Source organism: Felis catus, chromosome C1 (assembly GCF_018350175.1).
Source record: "Felis catus isolate Fca126 chromosome C1, F.catus_Fca126_mat1.0, whole genome shotgun sequence".
Classification (NCBI taxonomy): Eukaryota; Metazoa; Chordata; class Mammalia; order Carnivora; family Felidae; genus Felis; species Felis catus.
Genome location: NC_058375.1, coordinates 151202165 through 151228401, shown reverse-complemented (window position 1 = coordinate 151228401; position 26237 = coordinate 151202165). Strand labels below are relative to the sequence as shown.

Here is a 26237-nt window from a genome sequence, read left to right as displayed (position 1 = left end):
GGTTGCAGGCATGGGCCCTGTCCCCTCAGCTTCCCCCCGGAGTCAGGATATTAGGCAGAACCTGCAGGGGTTCCAGAACACACTCAGGACAACACTGTAGAACACAGATGAGAGAACCGAGGTTCAGAGAGAGAAACTCATTTGCTCAAGGTCACATAGCGTGTTAGCATGGGAGCTGGGAAGAGAACAGAGGCCGGCACTTGCCAGACCAGAGTCATCAAATAATGGAGTTTAAATGTATTGAGTATTTCTGTGGGCAGGGACTGTGCTTGATGCTCTGCTCACATCTCACTTGAAACACTCCCTACAGTGTTATTGTCACGGCCATTTCACAGATGAAGAGATGGGATCTTCCCCACTTAGAAACCATGTTCCCGGACCTGAGATCAGGAAACCTATGCAGGTCTAAGGACTTAGTTTTTGCCCTGTAGGAATGAACCATTGCATCTTTGTTCTTTGTAGTTGTTTATGCTACATTCCTGGTGGGGACTGCCTCACTCACTGGGGATATTTTGTGTGAGACACATTTTACCAACAAATCATTTCTGGAAATGCCTCAGGAATGTGTTATATAGGGAATGTTACAGCTCTGGTCTCCGTTAACACCAGTGAGGCCACAGCTTATCTAAAACCAGGCTGGGGGTCCTCTCTGGGGAAAACATTCCAATAGGTGGTGATGCCCCATTTTCTAGCCTTATGCAAACAGCTGGCAGGGCCAGGTCAATCCAGGCAAGTTGGTAAGTTGCCCAGCACCCTCTGCTATGTTTTCTAGCAATCCAGTACTTCCTGGAGTTGTAGGATTACCGGGAGTGTAGCCCTGTGAGGGTCCTCATGTCTCCTCCCTCCTCTGCCTAGGCACCCATCACTGATTTTCCCTCTGGGCCATATCCTTGCACCATGGAGCTTCCAGCAGGAGAAATCCTTCTGGAGGCTAAGGCTGGTTTGTTGTTCTGTTAGGAATGGGCTCCTCTGCTGACAAATGAGAAGCGCATCCTGGCCACCCTTCCAGCAACCTGAGCCTGAACCTGAATCAGGGAGAACCTCCCTGCCAACCCTCATTGATTGAGAGGTCAGGTTGATTAGATTCATTAGGCTGCCCATTTGTATTGATGACTCATAATGGGAGTTTGTGACTCAAAATATTTGAGAGAAAACCACACATACTGAAAAACCATAAACCCCCTAACTGCTTTATTTAGAGCCCTGTTTCACTTTGCTGGATTGAGGTAATAAGAAAGGGAGCAATCTTAACAGTAGTATCTCCAGTGCCTTCCAGGGTGCCTGGGATACAGCAAGTGTCCAATCAGTTTTTGCAGCATAAATTGAATAAGCTGATGTGTGGATGAATGAGATATGCTATGTGTCTGACTTTATGTGTGTGCAATAGTTTATACAGCCAGCACCAAAGATGACCTGCATAGTGACCCTGCATAGCAAATCCCTCTTTCCACCTCCTCCCAGCCATCTGCAAATTCTGTGGCCTGAGCTAGAGAATTGGGAAGGACATGTTCTATTGAGGTGACCCCACCCCACATCTGGCCAATTGGCTCCAGGGACCAGTCACACCCAACTCATGGTCTGCCTGCCCCTACCCTGTTTTTCTGCTCCTGCGTGATTCAATAGATAAATGTTTTCCTCTGAACGGCTGGTGATCCTTGGTCTATAAAGTAAGGATATTGGGGTCTAGGGTCGCCACCCGGGAGATAAATGAACTGGACTGAAATACCCTGGAAGCTAGCGACACCTCCAGAAACAAGGCCGAACAGCAGCTCACATGCTGTGGGTGCCGCCCCCTGGGAAGGGCTCCCTCTCACCCTACCCCTCCTCAGCGATCTGTCAGCAGCCCCAGGAGGGCTGGCATCCATCTCAGAGCAGAGGGTGGCAGGGAGCCCGGGGCCAGCACTGGCAGAACGCCCACTTCCTTGGGTGATTCACCGAATTAATCACTCTACCGTCTGCAGTTGCTCTTAGGAGCAATTGCTCTCCAATATTCTTTCCAGTTAGTAATGCCTACCTGATGTTAAGTATCCTGAATATACCAAAAGAAACATTTACACAAATTAGGGGAATTAATGTAACTCAACAGACATTTATTAAATGCCTACTCTTTACAAGCCAACACTTTACAAGTATGACCTTCAAAAGCAAGTCTCTCCCAGTAGATTCAAATACAATTTGCTTTATAAAATTCAGCTGTTTAGTTTACACACACTCTGTAGGAATAAATAGATCTCATAGAGTGAGGAGTTCGATCCTGAAGAAAATACAAGCAGGTCGAAGCTAGCCAACAACATTCACCAGAGGGATGGGTAGAGGTTCTACAGAGGGAATGACTGGGAACAGAAAATCTGAAGCCAACTGCTTGGTTTGAATCATGGCTCCAACACTTCCCAGTGTGTGACCTTGAGCAAGTTACTTAACTTCTCTACATTTCCCTTTCCTTGTCTGTAAAACATGAACTCTAGCGTTCCTACCTCATAGGGTGCCACGAGCGTTATGTCGAGCCCCTGGAACAGTTCCAGGCACAAGTAGACTCCCCTTGGGTTTGAACTCCTACTGTTATGTCCAGGAATTACTCCACTGCTTTACTATTAAAGTCAGCCATATTCTCCTTGGTCTAATACCGTCCCAGAAGTTAGAAGAGCTTGTTGAATCACTCTGCCTAACCTGGGATAGGCAGCCACTGGCTCAAGGGAAGGCCCTCTTCTGCTCCTACCCACCATTTCATAACCAGTCTCCTCAGTATACGCCTCTCTTTTTTTACAGAATAAAATCAGCAAATAGCACAAAAGATAGTTGATAATCCTGCTTGTTGGATTTTTCTGGTCTTAAGTGGGACTTAAACCTTTCAACAAAAAGTGCAGTTGGGTCATTGGTTCCCTTACTTTTTTTTTTTTTTTTTTTTTTGAGTCATTGACATCTCAGACTGGCATGATCTTGGCTCAGGGCTGGGTTATGCAGCGTCATTCTGTCTCCCCTTAATTGCAAATCCTGAAGAGAATCTGTGATTAAGCGGAAGTATGTTTATATGAAAATTCAAAATGTACCGTCCCCTTGCTGGTGAAAGGCCATTCTGGAGGCATCACAGGGTACAGAGTACACCTCGGGCTACAGTGAGTGACAGAGGGAGTGGAGGATACAGGTTCATGAACCTTTGATCTAGAAATGGGCAGGGAAGGTGCCAGATGCATGTGAGTTTCCTGGCAGACTTCCTAAATTCCATTACTCCATGTTTTCAAATGGGGAAAAGTTATTTCTCTACTGCTGATTTCCAAACCTGGAGCATAATTTATGGTTTTTAGTAGATAAAAGGACTTTGTACCAGGTGATCCACTAATCATGTTAGAGAGTTTTCTGCCCGCCCCCCTCCGGCCCCTTCCCCCTACTAGGCCACTTTAGAAAAGGGAAGGCTCTTTTTAGAGCCCATGGTCCTAATCGATGCCCAGGAAGCCCTGAGATAATGTGTGCAAGTATGTGAAGAGGCTGTTTTTTCCCTTAGAGAGAGGTACATGATTTTCATCCAGTTTATAAAGGGATTTGATCTATGAGTAAGAACCACTAGCACAGAGCAGGGATAAGCACACCAGGCCCACTGGCAAATCCAGCCCCATGCCCGTTTTTGTATGATCTGCAATTAAGAAAGGTTTTTACAATTTTGAGTGGGAAGGAATTTACAATTTGAGTAATTGGGGAGGAAAATCACGAGAAGAATAATACTTCATGATGTGTGAAAATTATATGAACTTCAAATCTCAGCATTTCGCTGGAACACAGCTACAGTCGTTTGTTTGTATATTGTCTGTAGCTGCTTTGGTGCCGCAAAGGCAGAGATAAGTAGTTGTGACAGAGCACATGTGGGCTGCAAAGCTTAAAAGATCTACTGTCTGGCTCTATACTAAGAAAACCTTCAGACCCCTGGTCTAGAAAGTTAATTTCAAAAAGTTTTCCTTTCTCCCTTGCATTTCATTATTGCAGTCCCCTCTGTAAGTATTTATTCCTTATTCCCGGGAAGATTTATTTGCCTTACCCTGTTCTCATTTAATGCCTGAGGACTGGGCACAGGGCAGAAGAGTTGGATCCAGTGAGGCGCCCTTGCTCCTGTGCGTGCAAAGAGGGGCTCACACTCTCACACCCTGCAGCCTGGCAGTCGTTAGTGGTAAGCACTTTAAGACTGGTTATATCAGTGTAGAAAAAGAGGGTTTCTAAGAGAGCATAGTGGATATTTGAAGAAGACCTAAGGAAGTCAGAGCACTGCAGTGGTTTCAGACTGAAGGGCAGGTTGAACCAGGAAGGCAGCTAGGACCTAGCTCATAGGGTGTTCATGAGACACCAGCCATGCAGACTGATGGTGTACCGGTTCTTAATAAGCAAAAGAAAGGGCTGAAATGGAGAGGAGTCCCTATATGTGGGAAGGTGGTGCTTTGCTGCTGGGTGAAGGGGTATGATCTTCTTTCAGTACCTGCCACCAGCAGCGGAGACAATGAGGAGGCACCCCTGGGGACATTAACACAGGAAGTGTCCCCAGCAATAAAAGGGGGATAGTGAAGTGGTGATCCATCCTAAGTGCTCAATAAACAGTGGTTGTTTGCTTTAGTGTCCGTGAGGGGAGTGGAGATAGGTAGGACATGGTCTGTGAATTCTGAGGAAGGACAGAGCTATTTAAGCCACAAAGAATAGGATGGGATTTTTCCCTTCAGTGCTGCCTTCCAAGAATTTCGGTGAGTGTCTGTTTTGTGCCAGGTATGCTGCTAGGGCCTGGGGACACCCTGTGAACAAGACAGCTGTGGTCCTGCCTCAGAGAGCTTGCAGTCAAGTAAGGAGAGCAAAAAGATGCAAGGAGGGGGTGGTCACAGCCTGGGAAGGGAAGAGCAAAGGAGCATTTTAGCGCGTTCAGGGTGAGGAAGAGGATATGGCCATGGGCCAGAGGGGAAGAGAGGGGAGGAAAAAATTCTTTGGGAATTTTTCTGAAAAGGGGATAAGGCTTTGATCAGACAGCGGAAAGGAGTGATTTAAGAATCATTGTTCAAAATCACACTGGGGGCTAGGAAGAGTAAATAAAATAAAATATAAATGATCCGGAGCAAATATTTAGGGAGGCTAGCAGAAAATTAAATTGTGAATTCTATGCATCTCACTACAAATCAAAAGGCAGTTCCAAAACTGCTTAAAGGTATGTGTTGGAGGAAGACACAATGCTGGAGATATCTCTAGTTGTATAAATTTTATGTTAAGGTTCCTTATTTTTTTTTCCCACAAGTTCATGTTTTGAGTCTTGAGAAAAGATTTTTTACAGTATAATTATTTGATTTTCAAAGTTTGTAGAGATGTGGGTCAATTTTTTCCCCTTTGAAAATGAAGTTGAGAAAAAGGTCAGTTGTAATTTCACCCTAAAAGCAAGGATTTTCTAGAGAAGCACGTCAAATTACCAGAAAATATTCGAATCTCAGCCAGTGTCTCTGGCCTCCCTGTAATTTTCTCTCAAGACAGCAGAAAAGAGATGGGAAAATGTCACCCTTGACTTCCTGGCACCACCAAAGGCCAAGCTGAGGACTTGAAAAATCCCGAGCTGTGGTGTGAGTCACGTTTGCCAAGCCACTACTTGATGTTAGCTACTGTTTTTCCTGTCAGATATATTTTAATTTCCATTCAAAACTAAATTACACTTTAAGCTTTCGGAAAAAGTAAAATATTGTGTTATTAAATGCTTTCAACAACGATTTAAAATTATATGCCTATTAAGATTGATTTCAGTGAGTAAAATGTCTGTCTGTACCAAGGTCTGGAAATAGTTATTCTCTCTCCCCTCCCTTCCTTCCTCCCTCCCTCCTTACTTCCTTCCTTCCTCACTCCCTCCCTCCCTCCCTTCCTCCCTTGCTCCCTTTCTCCCTTCCTTCCTCCCTTCCTCCCTCCACCCCTCCATTTTTTCCTTCCTTTCTTCCTTCCAGGGATTACTATTTGTGTGATGTAACGTGGGCAAATGAAGAAAGAATTTCTTTGCAATGGCTCCGAAGGATTCAGAACTATTCAGTCATGGATATACGTGACTATAATAACTCCACCGGCAAATGGATTTCCTCAGCGGTAAGGTTTAATGGGGATGTTCTGCTTCTAAAGCTACATGTGAGCCAAGGACAGTATGAAAACAGGCAAAGTGAGTGATTGGGAATCAGGAAATAAACTCTGAGTTTCTATTCTTTCTGACTGTCAGATCCTGAGGCAGTGGGTAAGTTTTGACTAACTTTCAGAGAATCTGATATCTGGTGGTACTTCCGTTTCACCTTTACTCACTAGTCATACTGTTTTAGTTATGGATATTATCACTCGGGGAGGAGATGGTAATTGGAAACCCAGAAGACAGAATTTGATGTCAAAATTCAAAAAGCTCAAGAGGGCCAGTGGCTGCAAGGGCCATGAAGTGTGTTTCCATAGAGAAAATATGGGCAGTGGCAAATGACTGGTTGAGTATGTGTGAAAGAAAACAAGATTCAAAAGGCCACAAATCTGCTACCATACTGTGACTATCATTAAGCAGTAAACAGCTTTAGAACATACATAGATACCTACCCGGCTGAAAGGGTGGTAACATTAAGACAAAGGCAAGTGTTAATTCAAATCTGAGGTGCTTGGGGTGTTGGGGGGGTTCCCACAAGAAACTTCAAGGTTTGGCCAAGCTGGTGAATCAGAATTAAAGCCCCTTTGGGGACCAGCAGCCTCAGGAGGGACAAAGCCCAGGGAAGGTTTGCTGGAATATGTCAAGCACACCTCTACAAGCCATTTCCTGGTAATAGGCTCTGTGCTTACACACCTCCCCTCCCTGTTCCCATCCTGGTTGGACACAGTGAAGATTCTTGCCTCAGAAAGCTTGGGCACCCTGTATCTTGATGTGCTCATTTTGTTCATTCATACAGCAAACATTGAATACCTAACGTGTCCCAAGTTCTGTGCACAGCTCTGGATTCAAAACAAAACAAAACAAAAACAACAACAACAAATTAGACAACATGCTGTCCCCAAAATGTTGATGTTTTAGTAGGGATTACCATTATGATAATGAATAATAGTAGATACCATTTCTTGAAGACTCACCGTGGAGTCAGAGATTCAGTGAGGTTAAGGGGCTTGCTTCGGTCACATGACAGCCAGAATCCAAACTAAAAAAACCTCAAGCTTTTTGTTTCTTGTAAAACATATCATCCTACTATCAAGATATTGTGACCTAAAAGGGTATAAGCAAGGTACAGAGGTAATGTAGGGCAGAAGAAGGCGATCCACTCAACTGGGGACAGGGGATGGGAGATGACAAGGAAGAACTAAAGCAGCCTGGGCAGATAAGGGCACAAGGACCCTGTGAGCAGAGGCTGTGCAAAGGCATCCAGTGAATGGCTTGGAGTGTGCAGGGTCTAGGGCTCCCAGAGGACCAGGGGTTGGGTTGAGGCACAATGATGAGAACTGAGGGTGGGGTAGACTGAGTCTCAGGCACCATTCCCAGGAGTTTGGACTGACTTGTAAGACACGTATTCCCAGGTGTTAAATAGAAGAGGATCATGAGATAGAACCATCTGTTGCCAAGTGAGGTCAGCCAGGGGTTGAGCAGGGTGGAGGGCAGAGTGGAAGAAGAAAAGAGCCGCAGGGTATCAGCCAGGAGGTCACGACAACAAACCAGGGGAAATCAGACGAGAACCCAAGCTAAGGCAGTAGCTGTGGAGAAGGAAGAGAGGAGTCAAAGAACCAGGAGACGGGCTGAGGAGGTGGCTGTGGGTAGTGGAGGCATCTAGAGCGACTCCCACATCTCTGGCTTGGGTGAGTGGTGGCACTAGGCAAAAGAATGAAGGTGTAGGAACAAGCCGGTGGGGATGGAGGCAAGACAAATGACATCATCTTCTGTTCTGCACCTGTTGAATTGAAAATGCTGGTGGACCTTCCAGGGCCACATATGGAGACAGAGCCCTAGGCAAGAGAGGTAAATGTTCTAATGCAACAGTCCTAACGTAAATACAAATATATAAATGGAGACAGTTTTCAACTATTTTAAGTACCATTTCATTTGTATTACCATGAATTGCAACTAAAGAATTAGAATGCATAGCTTACTTCTCTCTGGAACACTGTCCCTGTATTTTTCTCTCCCTAGGCACAAGAACACATTGAAATGAGTACCACTGGCTGGGTTGGAAGAGTAAGTGGTTAAGAGTCATGTTTTTGTTTTTTTTTTTTTTTTTTTTTTTTTCCGTATGGATCAGATACGCAGAGCTTTTAATATGTAGATATACCGGGGTGCCTGGGTGCCTCAGGAGGTTAGGCATCCAACTCCTGGTTTTGGCTCAGGTCATGATCTCTTGGTCGTGGGATGGAGCCCCACAATGGATTGCACGCTGGCCATGGAGCCTGATTGAGATTCTCTCTCTTCTTCTTCCTCTGCCCCTCCCCCACTTGCACTCACGTGCTCTCTTTCTTTCTCAAAAAAAAAAAAAAAAAGTAAATATACCAAATGAGGGCCCGATGTTATTTGCTATTAACAGAAATATTACTCGACCTATTTCTCAAAATACTTAAATGCCCCCCGCAGAGATATCTTTTTATACAGAATATAGAACATGCTCAGCTGGAAGAAGTAAAAGGACAAGTTAAAACTTAATAGCAGACAAAACAGAAGACATACTCGAGGCAAACTGTAGGTCCTGGAAAGTAAAAAGCAAACCTACGCTGAAAAGCCTCTAAGATGCCAAATATGCTCGTTGACCTCATCTTCAAAGTCCTGTGCTTTGGAGGCAGAAAACATGGCTTCCATCCACAGCCTACACCAATGTGTAAGGAGATGGGACTATATCCAGTAGCAACGCAGCGGCAAACACACCACACTGCTGTGTACCTCCCTCTGGAGGAAACAGTACTCGTGTGGCTTCACGCTTTCCTAGGCCCCAGATGCAGAGTTTCATCCAAGAAAGCACGGTGACCCGCAGGGACTTGTCACGCTTCTCGCTCCTGCTGCGCTCCGCCTTGGGCAGAATCACCAGCCGTGTTGCCACCAGACCACGGAACGAAACAAGTTAACAAAGGAAGTGCAGCCATTGCGGCACCTCATAGAAAGACGATGAACAAATCTCACCTAATTTTTACGACCACTTAACTATTAAGTCTCCTTTAAGACAGAAACAAAGGAACAAAATGTGTAAAGATTTCACTCATATCTCTCAGGGCATAGAGGGGAGGCCCCTGGTCCAGGAACAGGACCCCTTCCAGCTGGGCTCGGAGTTCCGATAGCATTCGCACGTCCCTTTTCTTCAGGCATTGATTGGGCAGAGGGGAGAGGTTTGCCAACATGAAAAGTGGTTTCCTCCATGGCAAGAGACACGCTACACTTCCTCACGACTCTTTGAAAAAAATATGTTTTTTCCTCTCTGTATTTAACCAGACAGATGCCACTTTTCACACATTTCTACTAGGCACAACTCCATCCAGGGGAAACAGGGAAATGTATTAAAAAGATAAGGCTGTGAACACAGGTCTAGAGAGGGGAATGTGTTTCAGAGCTCTGTAATGAGAACACCAAGTGTATTGCACGCCTCAGCTTGCTCCATAAATGAATCCACTTTGAATCACTAAATAGAAGAGGGAAGCATTTTTCTTCCTTCCCAAAATGGGAGCTGATGAAAGAGGAAACATCTAGGGTAAAGTGAACCAACAATTTTAAAAGACCATCTCCTACCTGCTCTCAAATGTAGTCGTAAGGCGACATATTCCTTTCAGGCTGGGATAGATACTCTTCTGCTTAAACTACATTATGTTCTGAGAACTATCTTTTATTGAACTGTGAAAAATGGAAATTTTATAGTATATTTCCATACAACTACTTTTTTGGTAAATTGTTGATCCTATTTAGCAAAATGAAAAGACTTACCATAAAAATGGTAACTATAAAAATGTTTCCATGTGAAATATACGACAGACATTCCTTATAGCACCCAGTCCAGAAATGGTTAAAGACTTCCTGGCTTTCAAAAGGAAATATGTATTTTAAAAAGAGGGAATAAATCCCTCAAATTACAAACCACTTCTTATCTGAAACAGTAAAGATAATAGTCTGTTTCAAACCAACAAACAAAACAGAAAGCAATCAACTCATGGTTGTGGGAAGGGACGGGGTGTGGGGAGATGGGTGAAATAGGTGAAGGGGATTAAGAGGTACAAACTTCCAGTTACGATAATAATAATAGTGTGTTTCAAGAAAGCACACCTGTGACATTGAGAAAATTTACCTCATAAAACTGAACTGATTTTGGCCCATTTGTAGCCAGAAGTCCTTGAGTTATCATCCACAGAGAGATGTCCAAAGATAACAATACCACTGCTCTGTGTTGAGTGTCCTGTGTAAGCCTCTTTATGTGCTTTCTCTCATTTACTGTGCACAAAAAATTCCCTGAGAGAGATCTTTTTGTCTGCATTTTCTAGAAGGAGAATTTTCTTTTGAGACACTGTGGTTTCATTTGGCAAGTAAATGAAGCATGGGTTTTGGGCAGAGATGTTGAGAGGACTTTCAAAAATTAAAGTTGGTGCTGAGATGAGACTAATGTGCTCTAATGTGTTTTTTGTTTCTATTTTATTCTAGTTTAGGCCTGCAGAACCTCATTTCACCTCTGACGGGAGGAACTTCTACAAGATCATCAGCAACGAAGATGGCTACAAACACATTTGCCGTTTCCAAATAGATAAGAAAGTGAGTATTCATTCCTACGTAATTTACTTCAGGTTGATCTCTTTTTTAATGCAACTACCTTGACGTGGAAATCATTTGGTAAAGTCGATCAAGGTGTACTAATAATCTGATTAATTCAAATTCCAAAGCAGTATCTAGAGTACAGTGGGATGGGGTGGGGACACCCAAAAAGGCCTAAGATCATCTGAACTGTTGCTATAAATGATTTAACCCTCCACTTAACTTTGGCGAGAGAGTTTCATAAACCTCTTTTTAAAAAATTCCGTTAGGATTGCACATTTATTACAAAAGGAGCTTGGGAAGTCATCGGGATAGAAGCTCTTACCACTGATTACCTGTGAGTATTCTAATAATCGATCGGATGGATGTAAATATAGTTGTTGTAATCACACCCTCTCTGCCCAGAAATAGGGGAAAATCTCCTACAAATAAAGAATAGTCTATTTGGAATGTGTTCAGTACTTTTTTCTTTTTAACATACGGAAGCCTTAATGATTTTCACATATGCTTAGCAGATTTGATACCCTGCCACCAAGTGGCTCTACCTCTTGCTCTTACCTGCTTTACATTAGAAGAGCTGTAGCCTCTTTTTCTTAAACGTCTTAGAACACTGAACCAGAATCAGGGGCGTTTCATGAAATGTTAACTGTCACCGAATTCTGGAAGGCTTGCAAAGGCTATTTTATATCTGTCCATGTTTCGGCCTCGCTTTTTGGAAAATGGAAAGCTTTGCAGAGGCTGTCAGCTACCATGCACGAACTGTGGCATGAATTGAGGAGTGTTATTTTTCATTAGAATCTAAGGCACTTTTATAATTCGTTATCGGGTGTCACCATGGAGGATTTTTGCCCCTGCCCAAAGCAGTCTTTGAAGGTCCTCTTTAGAAGTGGCTCTGTGGCCCTCAGGAAGATGGTAGTTTGTGTTCTAAAACAGAAAATATGGGAAAAAATATGTACACATGGGCTCTCAACTTCAGGCTACTTGTCCAGTCACATTTTTCTTACAAGAGAGTTTTTTTCTTTTTTTTTTTTTTTTTTATTTTGAGTTTTTACTTGTCATTTTAATGAAGGGAGCAATTCCTGCATTCAGATATTTTAGTCTGTTTACAATCACCTGTTTAGAGATAATGGGGGAAAATGGCCTCTGGGGGAGAGGGAGCAGGGAAGAATGATACAAGAAGGGCCAGAGCTAATGCTTGGTGTTGAGTTAAACAAAGTGTGCTTGACTTTCTTTAAAAACATAATTAATATACATCTCATTTGTTTTCTTCCCAGATACTACATTAGTAATGAATATAAAGGAATGCCAGGAGGAAGAAATCTTTATAAGTAAGAGCTCCACCAAGTTGTTGACTTGAGTCTTTTTAGCTGAAGAACAATTTCTGGGTTGTTGTTGTTGTTGTTTTTTTTTTTTTTTTTCCTTGTCTTAACCAGAATTGTAAGTTCTAGTTTCTGTTCTAGAAGAGCTTTGGTCCCTTTATAAATCAAACCTCCACATATCACCAAAAGAGAATGGTTTTATTAGATGCTTTATGTTATTTCCAAACAGTAGGAGGTTTGAGGTTATTACGAATTAATTCATGTATCTATCTCACACTAAAAAGAAGTTTTTGAGCACTGCTTTGACATTCTGATAGCTTTGAAACCAGAATATGGCATTATTCAATTCCATCTTTTCATTTCTTCTTTCATCAAGCACTTAATTTCCACCATTGGTTCACAGAATCCAACTTAATGACTACACGAAAGTGGCATGCCTGAGTTGTGAGCTGAAACCAGAGAGGTGTCAGTACTATTCTGTATCATTTAGTAAAGAGGCAAAGTACTATCAACTTAGATGTTCAGGTAAGTGTGAATGGACATGGGGAGGGAAGACAGCATCACCATGTCTGTCTGTCTACCCAAAGCGGTTCCTAACATTCCCTTAGGCTGCACGTTTTTCCAGCCTTCCACTCGCCAGCTGACGTTCCCTCTTCTCTTCGGACATCATTCACCACCCTCCTGGCTCAGTCTGCCCATTTGTCCCTTTCTCTGTCCCATCTGGGAAACATTCTTGCTGCCCTGCTCAGTTTTCTTCTCTTGAACCTGAGGTGCTCTTGAAATCACTGAAGTCCCCTTCTCTTCAAGCTCTAAGTGGTGAGTTAACCACCTTTCCTCCCCTTCTGGCCAAGAGACTTGCATGGCTTGCTTTTGAACACACACACAAGTACACACACACAGTGGAGCCTATGTGTAATAGAGGTAGTTCATTGTTTTAGACAGACAGACAGATAGAGATAGATATATATTAGATTTTTTGTTGTAGGTTTTTTTAGTGTCGATTTTTTATTATTTTATGCACTTGCCCCTCTAAATGAGAAAATACATGTGGGTAGTGCCTGTCACCCAACCTGCTCACTGTTCCATCTTCTGTTGCTGTTTTATTTTCATTTTCTTTATGATAAATGAAGAAACTTGGCAAGGACGGGCAACAGGACTTCCACAGGTGGCACAGCTAATAAGAGGTGGCACCGGCAGAACAACAGGATCCAAGCCCAGGTCTCCACCTCCCAAGCACTCGGATAAGCACTATGCTAGGTTACTTCTCAAAATGAAAGAATCTGGATACTCTGGCAAGAATCGTCCCCTCACCGAAAAGAGACCTCCAAACCAGCTAACTGAATCTTTCTTTACCAGCACAGTTTCTTTATTATTACATTTTAGTTTCTGTGACTGTTTTTAGTCACCACTTCTTGGGCGTGCATTTCATACTGGGAACTGTGCTAGAAGTTTTATATTTGTGGTCTTGTTTGATTCCTAAGAAAACTCTATAAAGTAGATATTGCCCTCATTTTGTATGTAAAGAGATCGAAGCATAGATATGTTGTCCTAAGTCACACAGCAGGTAAGCCAGGGTTAAAACCCAGGTCTGTATAATGCCATCACTGTGGTTCTGATCACCAGTAAAACATTAATATTATCTAAATGCATGAAAATTAAATAGCTCACCAGATAGCTTTTTTATACATTACCTTCTAGTCTGCAACTACTACAGTTGGGATAAATAGTGAAGATATGTTCATGTGAGAAAAACACTTTTGCATGCCAGAAAGGAATAGCTTATCCAAGTCAGGCACTGTGCAGATGTGCCCCCTGGCTCGGGATTCCGTTGGGGGGGGGGGGGTAGAATCTGCCCCTTCCCCGGGGAGGGGGGGGGGGCTGGTTCCAGAGCTCCACCCTGAGGGGGCGGGGCCTGAGAGTGGGCGTGGTCATCGCAGGACTGTGGACTTAGGGTGGGGAAGGAAAGATAGCAGCTGTCAGGGGTCTGCTGGTGTAGTTCACAGATGAGGAAATTGAAAGCAACATGCCCAAGGTACCCAGTAGGGCCAGAGGTTCATTTTCTGCTTCATTCTCCTGATCCTCGTGCCTTTCCGGTAATACATATTACAATCAAATTGCACTTATTTCAAAGAAAAAACCAGCTACCACTTAGTAAGCCCCTTATACCACTACGATAGTTATTCTATCAAAGCTAAGTGGTATCAAAATGATATCAAAGTTAAATGGTAACAAATGCCGTTTTTTAAAACTATGCTATCTCCTTTTCTTAAAAAAAAATCTCACCTAAAACATTTTTCCCTGATTATGTTAACAGGCCCTGGTCTGCCCCTCTATACTCTACACCGAAGTAGCAACGATGAAGGTACTTTCTAAGATTTCACCTTTTGTTTGCTCATTAGAAAAGTGTGTGTGAATAGGACCAACATGTACTTAGCATAGTGGGATTTTTTTTTGGCTTTAGAGTGTTTGAACCATGATTTGAACTCAAGGTTTCTAATCTAAAGAATGCGTAGTCCCTTGGAGTGCCTGAGTGGCTCAGTAGGTTAAGTGCCTGACTTCCACTAAGGTCATGATCTCAAGGTCTGTGGGTTTGAGCCCCATGTGAGGCTCTGTGCTGACAGCTCACAGCCTGGAGCCTGCTTTTGATTCTGTCTCCATCTCTCTCTGCCTATCCCCAGTTTGTGTGCTCTCTCTCTCTCTCTCTCTCTCTCTCTCTCTCTCTCTCTCTCAATAACTAAATAAACTTTAAAAATTATTTTAAAAAAAGAATGCATAGTCCATCAGTGAATTGCCACTTATTACAGCCTTGCACAATCCATATTCTTCATATTGTAATGAATGACTGCTGTCTCGAATATTTATTTAGAACTGAGGGTCCTGGAAGACAATTCAGCTTTGGATAAAATGCTGCAGGAGGTCCAGATGCCCTCAAAAAAACTGGACTTCATTATTTTGAATGAAACAAGTAAGTTGAATTTCTTTCAGAACAGAACTGCTCACGGAAACACCAATAAAAATCACTCCAAACGTGACAACTTGATCTGAAAATACACATTTTATATTATATGTAAATCTAACCTAAGTTTATTTTGTCTATGAAATAGCCTGTCACGAGAACTGCTGGTTTTACTTTTTGTTTTGTTTTCAAATACAGCACCCTTCTATGTGAAATTTAATTCTGTTAAGAGGAAGCCTTTGGAAAAAACCCAGTATTGCTACCCCATACCCCAGCTTCATTCTGTTAGGAACTCTGTTCTATAAAGTATTAATTGCGCGTTTAATTTAATGATATCCTGATATATTTTGCCTTTAACCCAAAGAAGTAAAAAATATATCTGAGATGACTATAAAAAAATTAGGGTTGGCTGTAAAATGCTGAAACTTCAGACTCGGAAGAGAAATCTTGGATTTTTCTAACCTTCTCCCTGCCACAGTTAGCCTAGTCCCCGTGCCGGGAGCCTGGATGATGTGCAGAAACCACTAAGAATGGGGGGGTGGGGGGTGGGGAGAGGTCTTTGAGCAGGAAATGCAGTCGGGTCGTTTTTATTTGGTTGCTCGTTTTTTCCATTAAGAGCTAATTACTCGTGGGGGATGGGGGAATCCACCAGGACTGATTGATTTCACATTTTAAAAAATATATAGGGTAATAATAGAAAATATTCAAAAAGATTCAATAGAAAAGATTCATCCAAGATTAAATGGCAGGAAAAGCACCAGAAAACAGAGGGTGCTTCTGAAGAACTCCTCAGCATGGGGCTACTCAAAAATGAAATGTGCATAGAATCACCCGGAACCTTGCTAATGTGGCTCTGTGATCCAGCAAGGAGGGGTGAGCCCAGGGTTCAGAGTTTGGAATTAGCCCCTAGGTGATGCCAGTGTTGCTGGCCCCTGAATCAGGCATGGTGGGCAAGAATTTAGAGTTCTGGAGAGCCACCTCGACTGTTGGTGCAGAAGGCACTGCATACTGGAGACTTGACAAAAAGTGGGGGACCCTGAAAGTTTTTGACTCAGAGAAGCCATAGGATTGGATGGACAACCTGCTGGGGAGGTTGGAGCTTCCAGAACCACCTCCCACAACCACCTCATCTGGGAGGTGGGGGCTGGGGGGAAGTGGGGGTTGAGGTCTTGGAGGAGGGGCAGAAGGAGGTGGGACTGGTGACTTCAAAGAACCCCCCCCCAAAAGAAAACACTCCATCTTCAGAATGATGGAGCTAAAACACTTCTAATCAACTAGTACCCATTCAAACAAAGGAGAGTTGAAATGGTGGGTTTGGCATACTTACTGAAAACAATATGGTCAACACATAGCTTGACATTCTATGGAAAAATAATAAAGACTTAAATTTAGAAGGCATAAAATAATCAGCAAAAGACAAATTAAAGAGAAATCTATTTATATAAATATTTTACTCCTAAACCTTTCTTTTTACATCAACTGAAATAACTGTAAAAGAAAGAAAGAAAGAAAGAAAGAAAGAAAGAAAGAAAGAAAGAACGAACGAAAGAAAGAAGCAGCTCTAGAGATATGGATTTTTTTCCCCTTCAAGCTAAATCTACTGAAGCTAGAAATAATCTGATTAAAATATGAAACATCTCTCTCTCTCTCTCTCTCTCTCTGTCTCTGTCTCTGTCTCTGTGTGTGTGTCTTTAACATTTATTAGTCTAACTCATCATCTTGAATTTGGGAGCAAAGGAAACCAATTCATTACTTAGGGCAAATTTTATTAAACTGATGCTAAATCAAGCACAGAGAATAAAACAGATCTGCAGACCATACAGAACGTTCACAACAGCCTGCGCCGTGTAAACCTGATTTCGTTCTGTGAAACACAGAGCTGAAAATGGGAACTCAGCTTTGCGGTCTGGGATGGCAATAAGAATTACAAAAATGTTATTAAATCAGAATTTTAAAATAAAGTTGGGGCCAACTAAAAATCCTAAACATCTTCAAGGAAATTCAAGAAGAGGAAAACATTTTGGAGGAAAGCTTAGAACATAAGCCATAAACAAACTAGATAAGTAGATCGGATGCCAAAGAACAGAATCATAAAAACAAAACATTAGCAATTCTAAGATGCACTTTTATTTTACAAGGCACCAATGTATTTAATAGATACATTAGAAAAGACTTTATGGCTTTAATCTTAACTAGTATCCTAACCTGAAAGAGAATATTTTTATATCTTAAAAACATGCTGAATCCAAGCAGTTCATTTTCTTTCTCAATTCTAATTTAACAAATTGTTGACTACTAGCTATGATTTATCACTGACAGGGATAAGAGACCTAGATCATGTGCTAATAATTATTCTTAATTTACTAATTAATCTTTCTGTTTGTTTAGAATTTTGGTATCAGATGATTTTGCCTCCTCATTTTGATACATCCAAGAAATATCCTCTCCTAATAGACGTGTAAGTATTCAAGAGGAAGGAACAATTTGGAAGTTAACCACTGTACATGTTTTTACCCAAGGGCAGTTTACAGAAAATTAATGTTTAAAAAATGTTAAAAAAAAAATCCTTCCTCTCTTCCTGAATCATTGTAAAGCAGTTTTACTGTTTCCTTCTCCCATTTTGCAATCACAACCCCAAATCTTTGTTTTCTACCATCTTTCTAATGGAGAGAGTAGACACCCTTCTGTCATAATTTTGTTTTGATCTGTTTCTCTGAACTACAAGAGAATTTCAAAGAATTTTCAGGTCCCAGTTTTATCCTTACCTCTTGCCCATTTTAACATGTAAGAGATAGGTATTAATAGTATTAACAATTTCTTTACCCCCAAGTTTCCCCAAACATCTTGAATGGTGGCCTTTGATTCACTAGGACATCAGGTTTCTTTTCCATTAGTTTCTAAAATACCACTGCCTGGTATTTTCCACTCGCATCTTTGGTGAAGAGACGATGTGATACAGGAAATTATTCATTATAATCCAAACGTCTTCAGGTGTTACAGAAAGTTCTGAAACACAAATCTTTGAGCAGTAAATGTAAACTCATGCAAATTCTAAATATGGCATCTTTGTAAAATATTTTTGATAATTACTGGGAATATATTTTACTTTAGTCCTTCTAAAATTGCCCTGAACTCACATATGATGCCACAATGCCACTCTTCCTGTCCTAGCTTGTCTCATTTCCTTTATTAAAAACAAAACAAAAACAAACCAACAAATGTGCTGCATACCAGGTGGTTTGCAAACCTATATGAGGAGTTCTATTGAGCCCATTGTATGGGGGTGGGGAAGGGAGGGACGTTAATATCCAACACAGCCTGTTGCACTGTATTTACAGTTCCACGTAAACAAAAAAAAAGCTCAAAGAAAGAGAAAAAAGGTATTTTAAACTTCAAGAGATGCTGTTTGATTTTCAGTAAGCCTTATTACTTTGACTACAGTGACACTGGTTTGCTTTAGGTTTCAGCCCCCCTACTGAAAACAGATCTTTTAGAAAAGAGTGATATTTTTATCTTCTTTGACTACCTAGTAAGGAATGATTAGACCTCTCTTTTATAAGGAAAGTTTTAAAAAACAGGGTAAATTTACTGCCTGTTTTTTTCAGTTATTTTCCTCTTCCCATCCTAACATGTCTAAATCTTTGCTTTCTATTTCTTAAAATAATGTTGTTTAATCTTAGTGGGTTAGGTAACTTGACACATAACTAATATTAAGGGAAGCTATTACTCTACCATATCTAATATCATTGAATCTAATATCATTTCACGTTGTTAAAAAATGTTTGCTCACCCAAGAAATGCATGAGAGCATTTGTCTCTTTAAAGTTAGAATGTTACAATATTTAGTTTAAAATTAAAGTACTATAATGTTTGTTTAAAATCAAAGTTCTTTTGACTTCTTTCACTAGGAAGAGAAAAGGCATGTAGTGGAGGGGACAGTGAACAGACCAGTAGGAGAAATGGGCTTGGAGGGAGAGGTATAGGAGAAGGTCTGGGTCCAGGAGTCTCGTAGATCGTGCAAAGATGACATATTTAAATGTGATGCAAGGAGCTATCGGGAGCTTGTCTTGATTAACAAATGGAAATGAGAGGGCTAATGGAAAGTGTGCATCCAGCTGTTTGGGAGTGGGAGTTAAACACGTTAATAAGTAGAATGCTGAACAACAACATGCCCATTTTTCAATACAGTCTACTTCTTTCTCCTTTGAAGTTTTAAGGAGTAGCATTCTTTCATACTTTGGCCCATTCCACAATGACTCGTGCACATTTGTGGCCTTAGTGTGCAACCCCATCTGGGGTTGCAGGGAAAACAGTGCATATTATACACCAAAGTGGTCCTTAAGAAAGTTCCAGCCTAGGAAATACATTTGTAGTCGAGAAGTGTTAGTAAGCCAGGGAGGAAGGATATATTCAAAGCTGCATTTATTGTCATTCTCATTAATTTTTCCTAACACAACTTCCCTGTCCTAAGTGTTAAGTCTTTATTTCTTTGATTTCCAAGAAACATACGACTTAGAAAATGTTGGCCTGTGAAGTCTGTGTTTGATACCAGTCTTCAAAGATAATACTGATGGGCATCTTTGAAGGAAACACACAGCCATTATAGTCATGTTGCCAAGTTTTAGAGGGACCATTGTGGGCACCCTGGTGGCTGGCACAATTTCAGGCTCATGATCTGGAAAGATGCATACTTATTGTCCACAGGGAGTAGAAATATAAGCACTCCTCATTTGATTCAGAAAAACCACAAAGGCTAACAATTTGGGATTTTTCACAGATATGCAGGCCCGTGTAGTCAAAAAGCAGACGCTATCTTCAGACTCAACTGGGCTACTTACCTTGCAAGCACAGAAAACATTATCGTAGCTAGCTTTGATGGCAGAGGAAGTGGTTACCAAGGAGATAAGATCATGCACGCAGTCAACAGAAGACTGGGAACATTTGAAGTTGAAGATCAAATTGAAGCAGCCAGGTGAGTGACTAGGAGATGAATTCTAAGATCATCTGATTTTCCTCCCTCAATTTATATTTCCAAGTTGTAAAGTGTAAAGAATGTGGAGTGTTTTGGGATGCACCTTTCATCTTTGGGGTGTATTTTCATGAAGATAATCACATTTATGTAAAAATGTATGTCATTATAGACGTATATAAAGGTTAAAGAAGACACAGCTCTTAAATTCCTCTGTGTGACTGTAGAAAGATAGTTGGTATATGTGCTACCACCCTCTAGGAACAGAGACTCAGAATTCAACTAATACGTGGACAAACTGAGGGATAAATGCACTCCTGAAGAAACACCTAACTCAACAAGTGAGCCATCCCTGTAGTCAAGTACAAGTGAAGGAGTTCAGTGTTCCTTTAGAATGTAAGAAGCTACACTACACGTGACAGCTATGAAGTCCTAGGAGTGGCTCTTACAGTCTGGATGAGGGTCACTTTGCCATTTGGGGGAAATTGTGGAGCAAAAGCCATCTTCACTCACAATTATAAGGGCTTCATTAAGTATGAACCACATCTCATTCTCGTGCTTTCCAGTCACAGGACCATAGATAGACATGATCTGGCTTAAGAGAGATTTTAATCATGAATAATGGTCACCATGTAATGCACATGTAACATGGGCAATGTTTTGCCTGCATTGTCATGAGAACCGCATAGCAGCGCTGCAAGGTAGGCGTCTGTACCCCATATTTCAGGTATAAAAAAAATTGCAGCACCTTAGGTAATTTGCCAGGGGAAGTCAGGATTCGAATCCAGTCTCCCAACTCACATACAGCTGCATTCAACTGGTAAATGGGAAATGTAGTCTTTTGAGGTTCTATAACCAACTGCATGGATGTCTAGGGAGACATTATAAGTGGTTGATTTAAAACAATGTTGTGGAATCATGAACTAGCAAATGCAGCAAAACTGTGAATGAATAAGTGGGTGGAAGAAAATGCCTTTAAAAACAAGGAACAACCAAAGAGAAGATGACAGAAAATTTAATAAGTATCCGTAAGTCTCTTACACCAAAGTTAATGATTTGCTATTTTCCTTTAAAGTAAAAAAGAGAGAAAGGGAGGTTTAGATTAGAAAGAGGATGAACTGGTTCAGGAGTAATGCTGTGATATTTTAAATCTAAATGTTTACCCAAATTGATCCTCTGTGAGAGAGGGCAGAGTTTCCATGGCTTCTCAAATCCAACATTACAGAATTGGGTGTCCACAATGTACATCTCCAGTTTAAAAAAATTAATGAGGGGCATTTGGGCCACTCGGTCAGTTAAGCGGCCAGCTCTTGATCACAGCTTAGGTCATGATCTCACAGTTCAGTGAACTCCAGCCCTGCCTCGGGCTCTGAGTTGATGGTACCGCCTACTTGAGATTCTGTCTCTCCTCTTTGCCCCTTCCCTGCTTGTGTGTGCGCTCTCTCTCTCTCTCCCTCAAAATAAATGAACTTTAAACAAATAAAAAGAGGGGCGCCTGGGTGGCTCAGTCGGTTAAGCGTCCGACTTCGGCTCAGGTCATGATCTCACGGTCTGTGAGTTCAAGCCCCGCGTCGGGCTCTGTGCTGACAGCTCAGAGCCTGGAGCCTGCTTCGGATTCTGTGTCTCCCTCTCTCTCTGACCCTCCCCTGTTCATTCTCTGTCTCTCTCTGTCTCAAAAATAAACATAAAAAAAAATTTAAACAAATAAAAAGTAAACTTAATGAGAATGTATTTATACAACAGAATACTATTTCAGTGACTGAAAAGAACAGCATACATAGATGAATCTCACAGGCTTTTGAATGAAAGAAGCCAGGCAAAAAGGTGTATATCCTGCATGACTCATTTTATATAAAGTTCAAAAACAGGTACAGATTGGAATCCTGAACATGAAATGAAATGTTTTCTTTTTGCAAAGGGAGAAATGACCCAGAGGCTTCCAGGGGATAGTAATGCACTATATTTTAGTTTAAGGATATACTAATTTCTGTAAATGCTTATCAACTTGTACACTCATGATTTGGTGGACATTTCCATACATATATGTGGTCTAAGTTTTAAAAGTTTACAGGGAGAATATAATGAGTTGAAAACTACTTACTTTTAATTTTTGCTAATAATGCTTAACTCGGCATCCTAAGGCATATAGCTACAATTGAAAACACAAAAATTCTCCCAAGTCACATACAGGTCAATGTAAGGGTCCCCAACCCACATCAATACTACAAAGTTAAAAGAGTCCCATTGGCTAGATTTCTCCTGAAAGGAAACAAATTACCTTTTGATATAAGGCTAAGATTAAGAAGAGGGTGCATAAAACATTTTTCTCATTTCTTTACCTCGACACCAATTCTGAACACAATTTAGTGGCAAAAAGACTTCTTACTTCATCAAGGAAAAATTGCTTCCTATTTAATGGGTGCTGAGCTAACTAATCAACACCCACCATAAGAAGGAATTTATTTAGAGAATGGTGTTTAAGTTCTCAGGTAGGGGGCCCAGAGACATTTCTAAGCCCCACCCAGATGTTCTCCATGCCTCTATATCTCTCCATGGTGGGGGCATCCTCTCTTAAACTGAAAAACATCTGGAGAGATTTAAATTCAATTATGTAAAGAAAAGTGCATCTGGGCTGCAAATTTTTATATAAAGCTGTGAAAAAAACTGCCAGGATTTGTTTTCTGTGAATCACACACACACACACACACACACACACACACACACACACACAGACAAAATTTTTGTGGACCCCCAACAAAAGTAAACCTTGTTCGTCTGGCCCTTGAGTTTAAAATGACAGACATCCTTCTCAGGTGTTTATTTGATTGCTGGCAGTGATTAATCTTAGATTCCAATAGGATGAAACAGAGAACAAATGGCAGGGTTTCCTATCTGTGCACTTATCTTAGTTTCTACACACAAAGCCGTGCTAATTCATGGACTTCTTCCATGTATTTTAGACAATTTTCAAAAATGGGATTTGTGGACGACAAACGGATTGCAATTTGGGGCTGGGTGAGTAGTTGTTTGGTTAATGAATCTGTATGCATATAGTTGGTGAATATAATCCAGAGCATGATAATTTACCTTTGGCATGTAAATATTTAGAGATGGAAATCATGTATTTTTAATCTAAGAAGATCCAAATAAAATGTCTTCGATCTCTAGGCAGTGAGTCCCTGTTGGTCAGGCATACAGCTTTGTTTATTCTGATCAAGGAGGGAGGTGAGGGAGGTAAGGAAAAGAGAGAAAGAAGTAGAATGGTGAGGAAGGGAGAGTAGGAGACAGGGAAGGAGGGAGATTTTCCTCACGAGTCAAAGTCAGTAAAGACCTAGTGTGTACTGATTTTGTTTTCTTTAATTAGTATCCAGCAAACTTTTGATGCCTTTCCCCCTTAGGCCTATCAAGAAACGGGATGAGGGCTCTGAAAGTGTAGTCTTTAGATATTGTCCAATTAAGGCCAATTTAAGCCCTTCTCTACCATGCTTTCTATCTCTGAAGAGGAACAGTATATAAAGATGTGAGAAATATGGAAACTGTGACTTGCTTACCATATGTCCTGAATTCCTTTACCTCCATAAAAATAACCGTTTCCATTCCTTAGTCATATGGAGGGTACGTAACCTCAATGGTCCTGGGAGCAGGCAGTGGTGTGTTCAAGTGTGGAATAGCCGTGGCGCCTGTCTCACGGTGGGAGTATTATGGTATGTAATTACTATCAGGTACCAAAAGATACGGAATGTTGACCTTAAAATTTCGATGACAAAACCATTCTTTTTTGAGTTTCAGTGTTTCTCCAGGAAATAAGCTGATTCATCGTAGATGTACTTCATGGATATCTAAAATCAAATGGTCTCCCTTATTCTGCTATTAATATCAAAAGCCTGGGTGATATTATTTGATATCTACACATTTACTTATCAATAACTACTGTTTTCCAAATTTCAAAACATCCCTAATGCTACATTTCTGCAGATAAACCCTTCCTTATCTTTATTCTGCTTTGAATTTTGGGGCTTCACATAATAGCAGAATAAAAGAAGCATGTATTTCTTTTTCTTCCAGTAAAGGTCAGATAGAAGTAGGGCTCTTTAGGTGGGAAAAGGAGAACAGGGACAGGGAAACTCCTAGGGGGTTTGTCTTTTTCCCACTGTCCCTAAGTTAATGAAAGCCACTCTAGGATCTCCTTTTCATCATTCAGAAAATAATTATCTAAGGCATCATAATTCCCAAGGGGGAAGGAGTGAGCACCGGAACACTAGGTAGGTGGTGAGAAGATGAATTAGTTTCCTGCACCTCTTCAGACCCCATCTCAAATCCTTTATGTGATGGACTCATTGATAACAAATATGCTTACTAAATATTTTTGGCCCCAATATATGGTAGTACCAATCTTGTAGAAAGCCCCTTTTTAAAGCCCAAGTCAAGAGATTTATCTTATTAAAGATAAATAAATAATAAATACATAAATAAATAAAATATTGCTATCTTTATGTTAAAAAAATGGAAAGCATAGTTACAACTTAGTCCATATACAAACGGTTTTGTTTTCGTAGAAACCTTTCCTATTTGATGCTAATTGTTCTGTTGCTTAGCCTGTTTTTGGAGACCTCTGGTGGCCAATAAAATAATAGAAGCAATCTTTATGAGAAGTCTAATAAGAAGAGAGCTTCATTAAATGTATATGGACCAACCCAACTTTCTAGACATAGGAACATTCTAGAATTCTTACATATGTATTAATTTGAACAATTTTATTCAAAGATCAGATAGAAAGAATACATAAATGGTATTTCAAAGATGTATTTGTAAAAGTTTACAACTGTATTATGCATTTAAAATATACTCTTATTAAAATTTCAGAACTTCTCACACATATAAACCTGATTAATATAATAAAAAAGGGTTATTATATTCTAGGACAAGAAGAACTGAAGTCTTCTGCTGTTTGAGGAAAAATTTATTTTGTTCTTAAAGACTATTTCCCCTCCATCATATGTACAACCTAAATTATTCATATTTAAATGTTAAAATATATGAGCATTTTATGAAGATCTTATATTTTAAAACATCTTTAAAATATTATATTTTCTATATTAGTGTCCTCTAGATATGTAAAATTACGTATAGTCTGTATTCCTTTTAATCAAAATGATAAAATATTGCCATTATTTATTTTGGAGGACAGTATTTTGATCTCCATAGGAAAAACATAAAGAACACATGTGGAGTAACTAACACTCATTATCAATATAGTTTTTAAATCTACAGTGCCAGTCATTTAAAAAAGGTTAGAATGTTACCTGAGGTAGTTGTTGTCGTGTGTGTGTGTGTGGGTGTGTGTGTGTTGAGTGTCGTGTATATATATATATGTGCACCCTGTTTGCAACCATATTTATAGATAAAAGAGCTTACATCATTTCAGCAGATATTAATGTAATCTATTTCACGGTACACAACTGTTACAATACCAAAATTGAGGGCTCACCGCAAAATGAGAGAAAACAAATGTTTGACGTGCATTGTGTTGGAGTAACTGACATAATACAGGGAAATCTGGCAAATAAATGATACCTGAATTCTTTGTTTTCATTATAGTGAATTTTAACCTGCCAAAAAAAATATGATTTAAGTAAGCAACTAGTAAGTGAACATTATAAGGGGTTTCCAAAAGGAAATTAAGGTATATGCTTGTGTCAAGATCAAAAACTCCAGACAGTTGAGGCATTAAGTGACTTTCTAACTTAGATTCTTTGAGAGGATCAGATGATAATGTAAAGAGCCCTTACCTTGTAGCACTTCACATATGATTTTTCTGAAGATGGATTGTTGGTTGGGTTTTAGATCATCTAGTTTGATCTCCCTCTGCCCTCATTGGTTCTGGCTAAGTGTGGAAAAACGTGAGTCTGAGCAGGTGTGTCTGGTTGTATTAACACACCCAATAAAAATGATCTCGAGGAGACACTCCTGAGGGGGATACTGTAGACCTGTGCACAAGTTAAGACATGTGAAAGCACATAAAGTAACTCAATAAAAGGAAGAAGCGTTTTATTGTGTGAATTAAGCATTTTGAATTCTTTTTCATCACAGATTCAGTGTATACAGAACGTTACATGGGTTTGCCGACTCCACAAGACAACCTTGACTATTACAAGGTAAGAGATGAGAAACCAGATCCATTTTATAACCTATTTATAAGTTGTTTAAGAACATTTTTAAGTGTATCTATTCTAGAAAATATATATTTTTTATTTCCAACAAAATTCTTGTTAAAAAGAA

The 26237-nt window shown here is 40.5% G+C and overlaps 1 protein-coding gene across 2 annotated transcripts in view; it reads left to right on the top strand.

Annotated features, from left to right (window-relative positions):
* The window catches only part of DPP4 (dipeptidyl peptidase 4), a 108666-nt gene that overhangs the window by 70478 nt on the left and 11951 nt on the right, over positions 1-26237 (top strand). For both annotated transcript variants that reach the window (XM_019835951.2, NM_001009838.1), the window contains 13 exon segments: positions 5946-6081; positions 8132-8176; positions 10607-10714; positions 10984-11051; positions 11989-12042; positions 12437-12558; positions 14348-14395; positions 14900-14998; positions 17378-17447; positions 19767-19961; positions 22919-22973; positions 23563-23662; positions 26049-26113. In XM_019835951.2, the coding sequence (XP_019691510.1) occupies positions 5946-6081; positions 8132-8176; positions 10607-10714; positions 10984-11051; positions 11989-12042; positions 12437-12558; positions 14348-14395; positions 14900-14998; positions 17378-17447; positions 19767-19961; positions 22919-22973; positions 23563-23662; positions 26049-26113 (1165 nt within the window).